Source organism: Callithrix jacchus, chromosome 2 (assembly GCF_049354715.1).
Source record: "Callithrix jacchus isolate 240 chromosome 2, calJac240_pri, whole genome shotgun sequence".
NCBI lineage: Eukaryota > Metazoa > Chordata > Mammalia > Primates > Cebidae > Callithrix > Callithrix jacchus.
In genome coordinates, this window is record NC_133503.1 from 178,355,024 (window position 1) to 178,367,912 (window position 12,889).

The window sequence follows — 12,889 nt, forward strand, 5'->3', positions numbered from 1 at the left end:
ATGGAGTCTGTCTCTGTGCTGAGTGCATGAAGTTGGGATAGGGGTGACACAAGCACCCTTGTGGCCCCCACCACTGAGACTGCACTAGGTATCTCCCAAGGCCCACAGTATACCCTGCTTGGCTACTATCTGTGTTCAGTAAAGTTTTGAGGGCTTTAAAATCAACATAGTGAATCTCCTGGTCCTAGGTTGGTCCAGAGATGCCATCGAGGATCCAGGGCCTGAAGTCAGGAACCTTAGGAATCCATGTGGGCTTTCTATTTTATCGACACTAAGCTGACAACAAAACCACAAGAAAAAGTCCTTCTCAGTCTTCCCTCCCCTTTCCTTAAGCAGAGGGTCTTTCCCTGTAGTCATATCCCCTCCAACCCATGCCACGTACTGCCTGGTTACCATCAATGTTCACTCAAGAACCAAAGGCTCTTTCATTAGCTGCCAGGCCTGGGTGTCTCCCTTCAGGGAAGTGCGCTTTCCTCTGGCCACAGGCAGGCTCAGAAATGCTGTTCACGAGCAAAGGCCCACAATTGGCACCCCCAGGATTACTTTGGGTGCTCTATCCCACTGTGGCCAAGCTGGTCCACCAGCTGCACGACAAAGTCCCTCTCCTTTCCTCAAGCAGGATGACCTTGAGGACCCATGACCACCACAGCTGAGAATGTGCTTGGTCAAACCTGAAGCCAGTGCAGCTCTGAGTCTTACTCAAGGTCCACAGAGAGTACTGCTTGCCTACCACTGCTGATTATTCAGGGCCCAGAGGCTCTTTAGTCAGCAGATGGTGAGTCCTACCAGAATTAGATTCTTCTCTTCAGGATAGTGGGTTTCCTTCTGACCCAGGGTGTGTCTGGAAATGTCACCCAGTAGCTAAGGCCCAAAATGGGGGCCTCAGGACTCTGCCCTATCCTACTGTGGCTCAGTTAGTATCCCAGTTGCAAGACAAAATCCTCTTTACCCTCCCATCTCCTCTTTACAAGCAGAGGACGGGCTCTCCCCCTGAACTGCTGGTTGTGCTGTTGGTGGTTGGGAGAGGGGAGGCACAGGTATGACTTTGGCTGCCCCAGTTGGTGTCTCACTAGGTCACATCCCCGCTAAGTCCACTGACTCTGAGCCCAGCAAGGCACCAGGACTTATCCAATAATTACAGTTCTTGTGGCTTAGACTGGCTTTCAAGTTTACTTTAGACCCCAGAACACTTTAGCCCATGGTGGCTTGTTGGCACTTGACTTCTGACCACTGGAATGAGCAATTCCCCTCTGGTAGAGGGTTAGTCTAAATGCTTTCTCCATGGGTGCTGGCTGAGTTCTACCCCATGTTGCTTTCCATTGTAACAGTGCAGCATTGAGTTCATTCCAATTTAAAGTTTCACAATCACTACATTCTCATTCTCCCAAGCACATAGATTCTCTTTCCTCATGATGTGGCTGCTGCAAGAGGATGAGAGAAGAGTGGTGTAGCCAAGTAAAGACGGTCTTTTCTGCCTTTTCAGTGCCTCTTTTCTAAATATGATGTTAAAATCAGGTACCGTGATCACGCGCCTGATTTTTATTCTTATGAAGGCGAGTTTTGGGGGTTAGTTGTTCAATTTGATGTTCCTGTGGGAGGAATCATCAGTGCAGACTTGTACTTGGCCACCTTATTCCTCCTCCGCTTCCACAAATCAGTTTTAAAAACTTTTAAATTCAGATTTTTTATTAGCCTGAATTCTCCAGAAAAACAGAAAACATATATAATTTTATTATAAGGAATTGATTCTCAAGATTATGGTGGCAAAGATGTTCCAAGAGCTGCAGTTGGCAAGCTGAAGAATCAGAAAACTATCATATGGTTTCAGCCTGAGTCCAAAATTCTGAGAAGCTAGATCATATATCGTATACGTTCCAGATTGAGTATGAGTCCAAAGGCAGGAGAGGATTGATACATTGGCTTGCACATAGGCAAAGGGAGAAAATTATCTCTTACTTACCTTTTTATTTTGTACTCAGGACTTTAAGGGATTGTGTGAAGACTATTCACCCACACTGAGGTGGACAATCCACTTCACTAAGTTTATCCTTTCAAATTCTACCTTCCTCTTTTCTGGAAACACCCTCACAGACACATCCAGAATAATGTTTAACAAAATATCTGGACCCTCTTTGGCCATATCTGGACACACAAAGTTAACTGTCACAAATCTACCCCTTGTCAACTTGGTGCCCATGTGCATCTTCTTCAACCATACATAGTCCCCTTCTCCAAGGAAAATGAAAGAAGGAAGGAAGAAAAGAAGGAAGAACAGTAAGAAAGTCATAAATCCATCTAATATGATACAACTATTTTGTATACAAGCAAAACACACTGACCCCTTCCCAGAAGAGAAGGTAAAGACCTTGAGTAATGCCTACCTTCCTCCTTGGTATCTCATAACTCACATACTATAATGATAAAATTAATAATAATGAAATACTTTAAGGTAAAGTAAATATAGCTTATGTTACATGATAAAGGGATAAGAGAATGAAGAGAAGATGGATGTTTGAAATATATACACACTTTCATGACAAAATAAAGAGTATATACTCATCACAATTACATCTTTGTTTCTCTAACTGACCATATTATTGTAGCTGGTATTTATTGTAGCAAACCAGTGCCCACATCACCCATGGGTACCCCTAGTTCAGTGGCAACCAAACATTGAGAAAAAGACTAAGAGTGCAAAGAATGGGACCAGGAGACCATCAGTTATTACTCTGGAGGCAGTGAAGGACCTGAGCTCTGGTCTCTCACACTGTTTATTGGTTACAGTCACTTTGATCTATAGGGTAGGGGTGGAGTGATGGTGGGGAGAGGCTGACATGATGGTGGAGTGAATCAGTGAGCTGGAACCGTTGTGTCATTCTTTTTTTTTTTTTGAGATGGAGTTTCACTCTTGTTACCCAGGCTAGAGTGCAATGGCGTGATCTCGGCTCACTGCAACCTCCACCTCCTGGGTTCAGGCAATTCTCCTGCTTCAGCTTCCTGAGTAGCTGGGATTACAGGCACGTGCCACCATGCACAGCTAATTTTTTGTATTTTTAGTAGAGGCGGGGTTTCACCATGTTGACCAGGATGGTCTCGATCTCTTGACCTCGTGATTCACCCGCCTGGGCTTTCTAACGAATGTTAACAGTGGTGGTTTGGGAGTTGCACGAAACAAGAACATGTGGTTATCTTTAGCCTATTATCTATGTGCAGCTGGTGGAATGTGGGCTTTACAAGGAGCCTACAAGTCTGGCTACGTAATAGCGCTACAAAGGGATTTTATGTCCTTGAGCACAGTGTTTATGGTAACAGAGCCCAGGTCAATCTGCACAGGAACATGAGGCATGGAGAAGCCTTCCTTCTCAGAGCCCTCCTGTGGCCTTCCGCAGTTTGTTCTTCCTTGTTTATATGTTATTCACAGTCAATTTCTGTAGGCACTGTGTAAGTCCTTTCTCCTTTGCTGCTTCCCCCAACAACTTATAACTACTTTTTTTCATGATCCACTTTACATTTTGTTTGCATTCAGGAAACACCTCAGCAGGACATGGTTTTTTTCATCGGGTGGAGTTACTGAAACCTTCATTCCTGAAGGATTTGTATCGTTAGTAGTCCTGCAGGGATTGGGTGGTTGTAATTTTCATTGACCTTAAATAAAGAGCATGGGAACACTAAGATATAATCTGAGGAAACTCCTGTATGACAGATGTACTCTTCCTTACCTCCACTGTGGATTAACAGCCACATTTTCCCTCAGTAATCAAGTCTAATATCTGCAGCCAGCAGAGTAACTCTCTTCTTTGCCTGTTGATTTTGATGCATGAGGAGCCTAAAGTGACTGGGCAGCATTATTTACTTCCAGTTAAATAAACTTATTGATGTATCTCTCAGTGGAAGTTTTCTTCCCTTTGGAGGTAAGACCTTGAGGTCAGCAAAGCACAAGAATATGCAAACAGCAAGCAAAAAATTTCTAGTGGGTCACTACAGATAATAACAGTGATGCCACTCTTATTTCTAGATCTTGATTTTTAAACCTGTGAATCCCAGCTACAGGAAAAGCAGCACGTATATTAGGCATTAATTCAAAGCATATACAACCTTCTAGGGAAAATTTCCTCAACCCTGCAAGGTGTTGTCAACTAGTTGGCAAAGGAACTAAATTTTTATTAGGGCATTCCATCATTCTATTAAACCAGCTGTCACAGGGTGATAAGGAACATGGTAGGGTCAGTAAACGCCAAGAGTATGGGCCCATTTATGCATTTTTTTTTTTTTTTGGCTGTGAAATGAGCTCCTTTGTCAAAGCAATGCCATTTCGAATATTATGAAGCATTCTGCAAATTCTGCAAGCACAAATATGGTAGTTTTGGCAGAAGCATTGCCTGCAGGGAAGGCAAATCTATATCCAGTATAAGTGCCTATTTGGTATTAACTAAGGACAAAATATTGTCTCTTCCAAAATGGGAGCTATCCAATGTAATTATCCTGTCATTATGTAGCTGACTGTTCATTTGGGGAATGGTGTCATATCCAAGGCTCAGTGTTGGTTTCTGTGGTTGAGAGTTTCAGCATTGTCAGCCGTGGCTGGAGTGAGGTTGGCCTTGGTGAATGGAAGTCCATGTTGCTGAGTCCAAGCATAACTCCATCCAAGCCATCATAGCCAGTTTGTTCATAAGCTCATTGGCTGGGGAAAGAGGCTGACTGGGATTCGTAAAACAGACTATCTTGTCCACTTGATTATTAAACTGACAGTATGTTGGGGTTATCATTTGGAGCCTATTCAGACTGATAGGCAAAAACATGATTCGTATACCTTTTCCACAAATTTCTTTGTCACCAATGAAGTCTTAGTCATGGAACTGTACTGAGAGTCACAGCCTGTGAATTGATACACAATTGAACATGTGGCCATTACGCCTTCCAAGCAAAGTGAACAACCAGGAGCATAGCTCAAATTCTGCCACTAGCAAGATTTCCCTTCATCACTTCTATTCACAAAAGTATGGGAAGGGACTATATGCTATAGCTGTCCACTTTCAGTTGGTGCCTGCATATTGTGCAGAATCCTCTGTAAAACAAACCTAAACCTTCTTTTCTTTAGTAAAACCAATCATAGGGGATTCTCTTTGAGGCCACAGAGGTAGTCTGAGACAGAAGACAGTGTAGAAGGAGTGGGGATTATGGACATTTGTGCTACTTCTTCAACTTACTTGTGCCTCAAGGCCTACTGAGGCCATATCACCTATATAAAATTTCCATTTGATGATGCAACTCTGTTGTGTATGTCCAACTTTATGACTTGGTGAGTCAGGTAACAGTAAACTCACTCAGATTACATAGTAAATTGGTAGACAATTGGTCTTCAGTAGAAGACCAGTAACTGCCTCTCAAAGAGAGAGTAGTTACCAGCAGAGAATATCAAAGCTTTATTCCAAAATTCTGTGAGAGTGTGCTATCTTTAAACCATTAGATGAGGCACACATATATTGAGAAAGTCAATCTGTTTTTGTTAGACTACTGATTCAAATATTAATTTCATCCAAAAACATCATCACAAACACACCCAAGATATTGTTTAACTGAATATGTCTGCATCTCACGGCCCAGTCAAGCTGACACATAAAATTAACCCTCACAGATGTATTTTAAGTTGTGAGTTTGCTTTGTATGTACATGCCTTAATTTTTCAAATTTCTCAAAGCAAAAAGAAAACTGCATCAAGGCAAAACAAAAGATACTGTTGAAAAATAATAGCAGCTTAAAAGGTACTGTTATTGGGCATCTAATGCATAACATTCCCTACTTATCCACCTTTTTCATCTTTTGCTATTTGTTTCCTTTCATCGAAAATATATATTTTTCTTTCTATCCTCTTAGAATACAATGGCTAGTAATGCAAAGATAAAAGTACAAAAGTATTAACTATAAAAGGTTTGAAAAGGGCATTTCAAAAAGATAGTCCTTAAAAACATCACTAACACATAGAATGATAAGATGTAACCTAAATTAAAAAGGCAAGTTTTATTTTATGTATCTGATTTTTCTAATTGTATTTATGTGATTAGTTAGTGTTAAAAAAGGAAGCATTAGTGAACTTCAAGAAATATATGTCGAGTGATTGAATAGAAAGCTATCAGTCTTTCTCTGATGTATTTTACAGCTGAGTGGGCATGGTAAACAATTACATCAAATGTGATGAGCATCATTTTAGGGAATGAAGTGTGCTATGTAAGTCCAGAACAGGCCCATCCATCCTAATCTAGTGAGTCAGCAAAGGCATCCCTAAGGAGGAAATTTTAAAATAACATATGACAAATTTAGTTAAAGGAAAATACTAACAAAAGGGAAAGATGTAAAAAGGTGAGATGCAAATATCGGGATTGACAGCTAGAACAGGCTTTCTGAGACGTAAAGACAACACAAAATAATTGTTATGTATAGAATGTCTATGTAGCAAGGGGGAAAAGAGGCAGATCTACCTCTGAAATTCAGGGCCAGATTATCCAGGATGTATAAATAAAGTTATGGAATTCAAGCTGTTACGAAAACAATAAAATTAAAGATTAAAAAATATACTGTTTTAATAAAATAAACAGATTTAAAAACAAACAAATAAAAAAAATAAAAACTCCAAAAGCAAAAATCAAACAAACAACATGCCCAATATAACACAGAAATATGCATGACACTAACCATGTTTTTTATGACTTCAGGTGTTTAGTTCTTAAATGCTGTGACTTGAAGATTTTTAACCTAGATAGTAAATGACTAGATTTTTGATGTGGAAAAATCACCCTGTTTGGTATGAAAAAATTGCTTGAAGTAGAGCAAGAGTGGAGGCAGCATGACTAGAAGATTGCTCTGGTGGTCCAGAGAAGATAAGATGATGGAGAATATATGAAGTAGCCACAGAAATGAAGAAAAATGTCTTGAGAAGATACTTCACAGGTGGAAAGTCTACCTACTTATGATAATTATTTTCATGCTCAACTTGCAAAGAAGATGTAAAATATGAAACATTTATATTTGGGCTATGATTAAAAAACAGAATTTTAATAGTCAAATAATTCAAAGAAAATGGAATCCTGAAGAAATAGGTGAGGGTAGGATGTAATAGGATTTGTTAAGCATATGATGTAAGTCAAGGTAGGAGGGATAAGCTAGTCAAAACTCCAGTTTTATTTAAAATGTACTCTTCTGGTAATTTTGAATATATAATTATTATTATTTATTATACTCACTTAGCAGAGCAAAAGACCACTGAAGCTTATTACTCCTGAATAAGAAAATTTTGCATTTCTTGATCAATATCTCTCATCTCCATCCACCTCTTTGTAAATGTTCTCACCACAGAAACAAAATTACAAGTCTGTGAGGTGATGGATTTGTTAGTTTTATTTAATAATTTTATAATGTAAGCATATATCAAATTATCATACTATACCCATAATTTATGATATAAATAATTATTGTTTTCAGTTAATTTTTAAAAATTATAATTTTAGAATCATGTTAGGATTGCTAAAACTTTAAGGTTTTTTTTCAATTCATAATTTCTAGGATTACATGGTCTGTTTGTTTTAAATATCCCATGATCAGCCTTCTACATTAAAAAGTTATTTTTATAGATGGGCATATATTAATAGAAATAAAATAATTTATGAAAAAATCCTATTTTTTTCTTAGACATAGTTCATATGGCCAGAGGACAAGCCATGAGTTTTATATTACTTGAATCCTAAAAGATCTAAAAAATACAACATAATATAAAAATAAAAACATTGTGGTTGAAAAAGTGTTCTCCTAGAGTCATATAGAAAATAAGCAATTAAAAATCTCTTTCTCTCTCTGATTAGTCTCTTTTAAACAGAGATTGTGTTTCTACAAATAATATTATCCTAATTCCATAATTCACCCTTAATCATGGTTTTACTTTTTGAGGTTTCAATTACCCATGGTAAATAACAATAAGATCTTTTGAGAGAGGGAGAAAGAGAGACCATTCACATAACTTTCATTAGAGTATATGGTTATAATTGTTCCATTTTATCATTAGTTACAGTTGCACATCTCTTATTGTGCCTAACTTAGAAATTAAACTTTATCATAGGAAGGTATATATAGGAAAAAACATACAATATACAGGGTTCAGTACTATCCACAGTTTCAGGGATCCACTTAGGAAATGTATCCCCCACAGAGAAGGGGATAATCTATCCTGAAGGGGAATAAAATCAGTTAAAAATTAAGGCATCTACTCTAAACTTGTCATTATAATAAATTCAGAAATCCCTCATATCTTAGAGCTTAGTCATTTTAAACGTTATCAACATTAATTAATATTTTACACTCAAAATGTAGGTTAATGTTTTTTTTAATGCACTGGGGTCAAAATCTTGGTAACATTTTACTGATAAATATCTTTGTTTTGACAGATACATATAAATTTTCACATTTTAAATCTAGTCTCTTATGATGTCTAAATATGACTGTTAAAAATTTTGAGTATAGTAAGAACAGAAATATTTAACTCCCTCTCACATTGAAAGTCAAGATAATCATTAAGATAATCATTGAATAGCTGTTATATGGACACATATTTATGGTGCCAAAATTATGTTTCATGTAATAATAATGTATATATTTACAGAACTCTTTTTTTCTACCTCTCTAAAGCTTCACACTGACCAAGATAAAGGAGATGGAAATTTAAAATACATACTAACAGGAGATGGGGCTGGCAGTCTATTTGTTATAGATGAAAATACAGGAGACATTCATGCTGCAAAGAAACTAGACAGAGAAGAAAAATCTCTGTACATTCTTCGTGCCAAGGCAATAGACAGAAAAACTGGACGGCAGGTGGAACCGGAATCGGAATTTATCATTAAAATTCATGATATCAATGACAATGAGCCAAAATTTACAAAAGACTTATACACTGCCAGTGTTCCTGAAATGTCTGGAGTTGGTAGGTATATTTCTAATCCATGTAAACTTTTTATTTGTTTGTTTGCTCAAGTAACTTTTATTTACCTGTGGTTACCTCTTTCAAGATAATAATTGTAACTGGAAACTACTATTTACTTTAAACAAACTATTCTATTTTAAATTCTATGTATTTTGGTTCTCCTGTTTTGCTGTGATTTATATAAAATATGATTACTAATAGCAGTCAATTCATTTTATTTCAATCAATACCCTCAACTCTACTTAACTGGCATTCAAACAGAAGTCAAGTGGAATGTATTTTTTGCCAGAAATAAAAAAAAATAATAGATAGTATCAGCAGTTTTGGACAATTTTGCTTGCATTATTTTGAGTAACAATTAATGCTTGCATTTGGCAAATTTCTATTGAAGTGTTTTCTCATTTGATCATTAAAGCCAACTTATGTGGTAGGCATGAGAAATAGAATTTTAAATCCCTGTTCTGTTAATTAGGAACTGAAGATTCAGAAAGGCTAAGCAAGTGAATTAAGATCAAATAAACTGGTAGTATCATGACAAGATTGCAAGTCTTTTTATGTTATTTTTGTGCACATTTCACTACTGACCATTGGCTTATGCAAATTGAAAAAATTGGTTTCACTTCTTGCTGCCCACCATTTTAGATACCACTTGTAAAAAGTTTTATCTGTGTATGACTACATTTAACTCTATTAATATGAAAGGTCTAGATTGGTTAATGAAGGATGAGAACTGATTCAAATCATAAAATATTTCTAAAATAAGTGATATAATTGAATTTATAAAATCTGCAACCAATTTCCCAAATTTGATACAATTTAGTTGAACACTATTTCAAAACCAGTTTTAAGTGTATGATTTTGACATTTTTGTAACTAATATGTGCTTCAGTCTAAAATAATTTCTATATGAGGAGAAACAAACTTATCCACGTTTGCTGAATGTTTAATGTAGAATGTTAACTATGTGGGCTTTTTAGTAGAAAGAAGCAAGAGGTTTTTAAAAACGTATTTATTCTCACCTCAAATGAAATCTCGTCCATCTGAGGAAAATGCAGTTAAACAGAACTTCAATAGCCCTTTCAGATATTTACTCTAATAATACCAAAGGGATTTATCAAATTAGACAGGACTCCTGTGAAATCACAATACCCTAAAATAAAACATGAGTGGGTGTTTCCTGTTATATTTTTTAGTACCTCAGTTGCATGGAAAGTATTGGATGGCTTTGTATAGGTTTACCAGTGGGCTACTTTAGACACCCGTCATGGTTTTTTAATGGGTTTATATGTGAGAAAAAGGTACATATAAAATTATATTTATCAACTTCCTATTGATGATTAAAGTAATTCTGTTTTTAAGTTAGTACCCTTTATAAGATATTATTCCTCTTGTGTACATATTGTTTGCTGAGATATTTTGAAAACTTACAGTACAAAAACCTTCACTTGTCCTTCCTCAGAAAGATTTGACATATCTAGAAAAGTGAAAAGTGTAATTAAGATAATGAAAATATCTAAATATGAGAAACTTTAATAATAATTGCTTTAGATGTGAATGCACAAAAGTGTTTCAAAGAAGTACCCCACTTTTGTGGAAAAAAAATTCCCTATCAGAAACTATTGATATCTAATCACACATAACCTGTATGTTCTCCTACATTATTTTCAGTGGACTATTATATTTCACTTTGTGTATTACCATTTATCAGCTGTATACAGAATTCAAATATGTTTTTTCTCATATTAAATATTAATATAAATAGGTTCTATTAATATTGGTTGAGTATGTAACAATATCAGGACTGAAATAAACACATGCACACATTTTAAAATCCTGGTTTCATCATTCATAATAAAATATACAATACATAAGTTAATGCATGAAAGATGGTTTGTAGTTTATATTGTACAAAATCTCCTTCTGTACAAAATCTCTTTCTGTTAGGCAATCTATATTTTATTTGCATACGCTTTAAAGTGTAAGCAGTACAATTTCAGATTCGTGTAGGTTGCAAAAACAAGGATTTGAGCCATTGTCAGCTGCATTCACTACATGGCTAGAATTACCACAAAATGAGACAAGTATATAGCAGCAGGCAGCTGTATGGCTCTGGCTGCAGATTTTGGCATTAAAAACTAAGTATTTAAGAATACAGATAAATTTTAATCCTGTTTGTAAAGAACATTTGTTTTTCTTCATTACTAATATTAACATTACATTACTTGCTTCCACCTTGGTTCACCTGTAATTTTGTATGTGCTTCCATTACTCAAATATAAATGTAAAATAGATTTTAGTATGTACAATATGTATATGCAGAAGATACTATACTTGATGTAGTTGCCTATTTTAATAAATCAATAAAAATGAGCCCAAAAGAATTAAACTGACTTGACCAAAACCACACAGAATCAGCTTACTAGAAGCCTATTTTTAAAAAGAAAAAGGAAAGTTAGTAGATGCAGAGTGTATCAGTCCATTTTCACATTGCTGATAAAGTCATATCTGAGATTGGGAAGAAAAAGAGATTAATGGACTTATAGTTCTACATGGGTAGAGAGGCCTCACATCATGACAGAAGGCAAGGTGGGGCAAGTCTTGTCTTACATGGATGGTAGAAGGCAAAGAAAGAGAACTTGTGCAGGGAAACTCCTGTCTTTTAAACCATCAGATCTCATGAGACTCAGTCACTATCAGGAGAACTATGCAGGAAAAACCCGTCCCCATAATTGACATAATAATTGTGGGAGTTATAATTCAAGATGAGGTTTGGATGGGAACACAGCCAAACCATATCGAAGAGATAGCTGGACAGTTTTAATGCCTGTTTTTCTCTGTTAAATAGTTATGCTTATTATTCAAAATGTAATCTGGAAACTTTTAATTTATTAAATTGAGAGTAACTCCTCTAAAGTAGTAACTTTCTCATTTATTACTTTATATCAAATGCCCTTATCGTTCAAATTAAATCTAAATAAGAATATAGGGGATAAAGCCCCTGAATTTTAATACATATATATCTATATAAAACCATATATATCACTATATATAACCATATATATTATATATATATATATAAAGCCATGTAAATAATATCTAAATAAAAAGTAGATGTATTTTACTTCATAAACTTGTGTTGATCTTTTATTGTAACTCTCCTATTTTATTTAAGGAAAATAAAAAACTAACTTATAATCATTGCAGGTGTGATTTTCTTTATACCTATGTATGCAAATAAACCAATTTACTTAGGAAAACTAACAAGTAATATTTAGGAACTCTGTCATGCCTTGTGTAATCCATATATTAACAGTTAAATCTGATACATAATCAAAGAGAATACATCTATAAATAAAATAATTCACAATAATTTAATTTTATAATTCTTTTTAGATAATACAAGGGATTTCGTTTAAATCAGAATTGAAAGCAACAAATATTAGCTTTGTGAAGAAATAGAGTCTTATGGAATAAGACAAGATTCCTTTATTATTGTCCTACGCTTCTTTACAATGTTATCTTCTGATAATCTCCATTTATCTGCCCCTTATTTCCATTCACTTTTATTTCCTAAAGTATTTGTTTCTTCCTTTTCTCTCTTACCAATTTTTTTCCTTGTTGTTTCCCTCTGCCTCAGTTGCTGTCTGTCACAATCATATGCCATATTTCACATTAATGTTTTAGTGCCAAATGCCCTACCCCATTTTCAGTTAAATTAAATTGCCTCCAGTAAACTCATGAAATCTGAAATACATTAGCACATTCTAATCAGAATGTATAACCTGGAAGCTATATAAAGATACATAATTAAATATAATGGAATATACTTTGTTTATAACGTTTTGTATTTTCCATTTCCATTTCTACTTTTTATATTTTTAATTTCTTGTGATCATTATACTATTGATTAAAGATTTTCTA

At 35.4% G+C, this 12,889-nt stretch overlaps 1 protein-coding gene across 1 annotated transcript in view; it reads left to right on the top strand.

Annotated features, from left to right (window-relative positions):
* CDH9 (cadherin 9) overlaps nt 1-12,889 on the top strand; it is a 158,162-nt gene that overhangs the window by 105,685 nt on the left and 39,588 nt on the right. Inside the window, exon 3 of the mRNA XM_002745093.6 lies at nt 8,674-8,968. Coding sequence (XP_002745139.3) covers nt 8,674-8,968 — 295 coding nt within the window. The remainder of the gene's footprint in view (nt 1-8,673; nt 8,969-12,889) is intronic.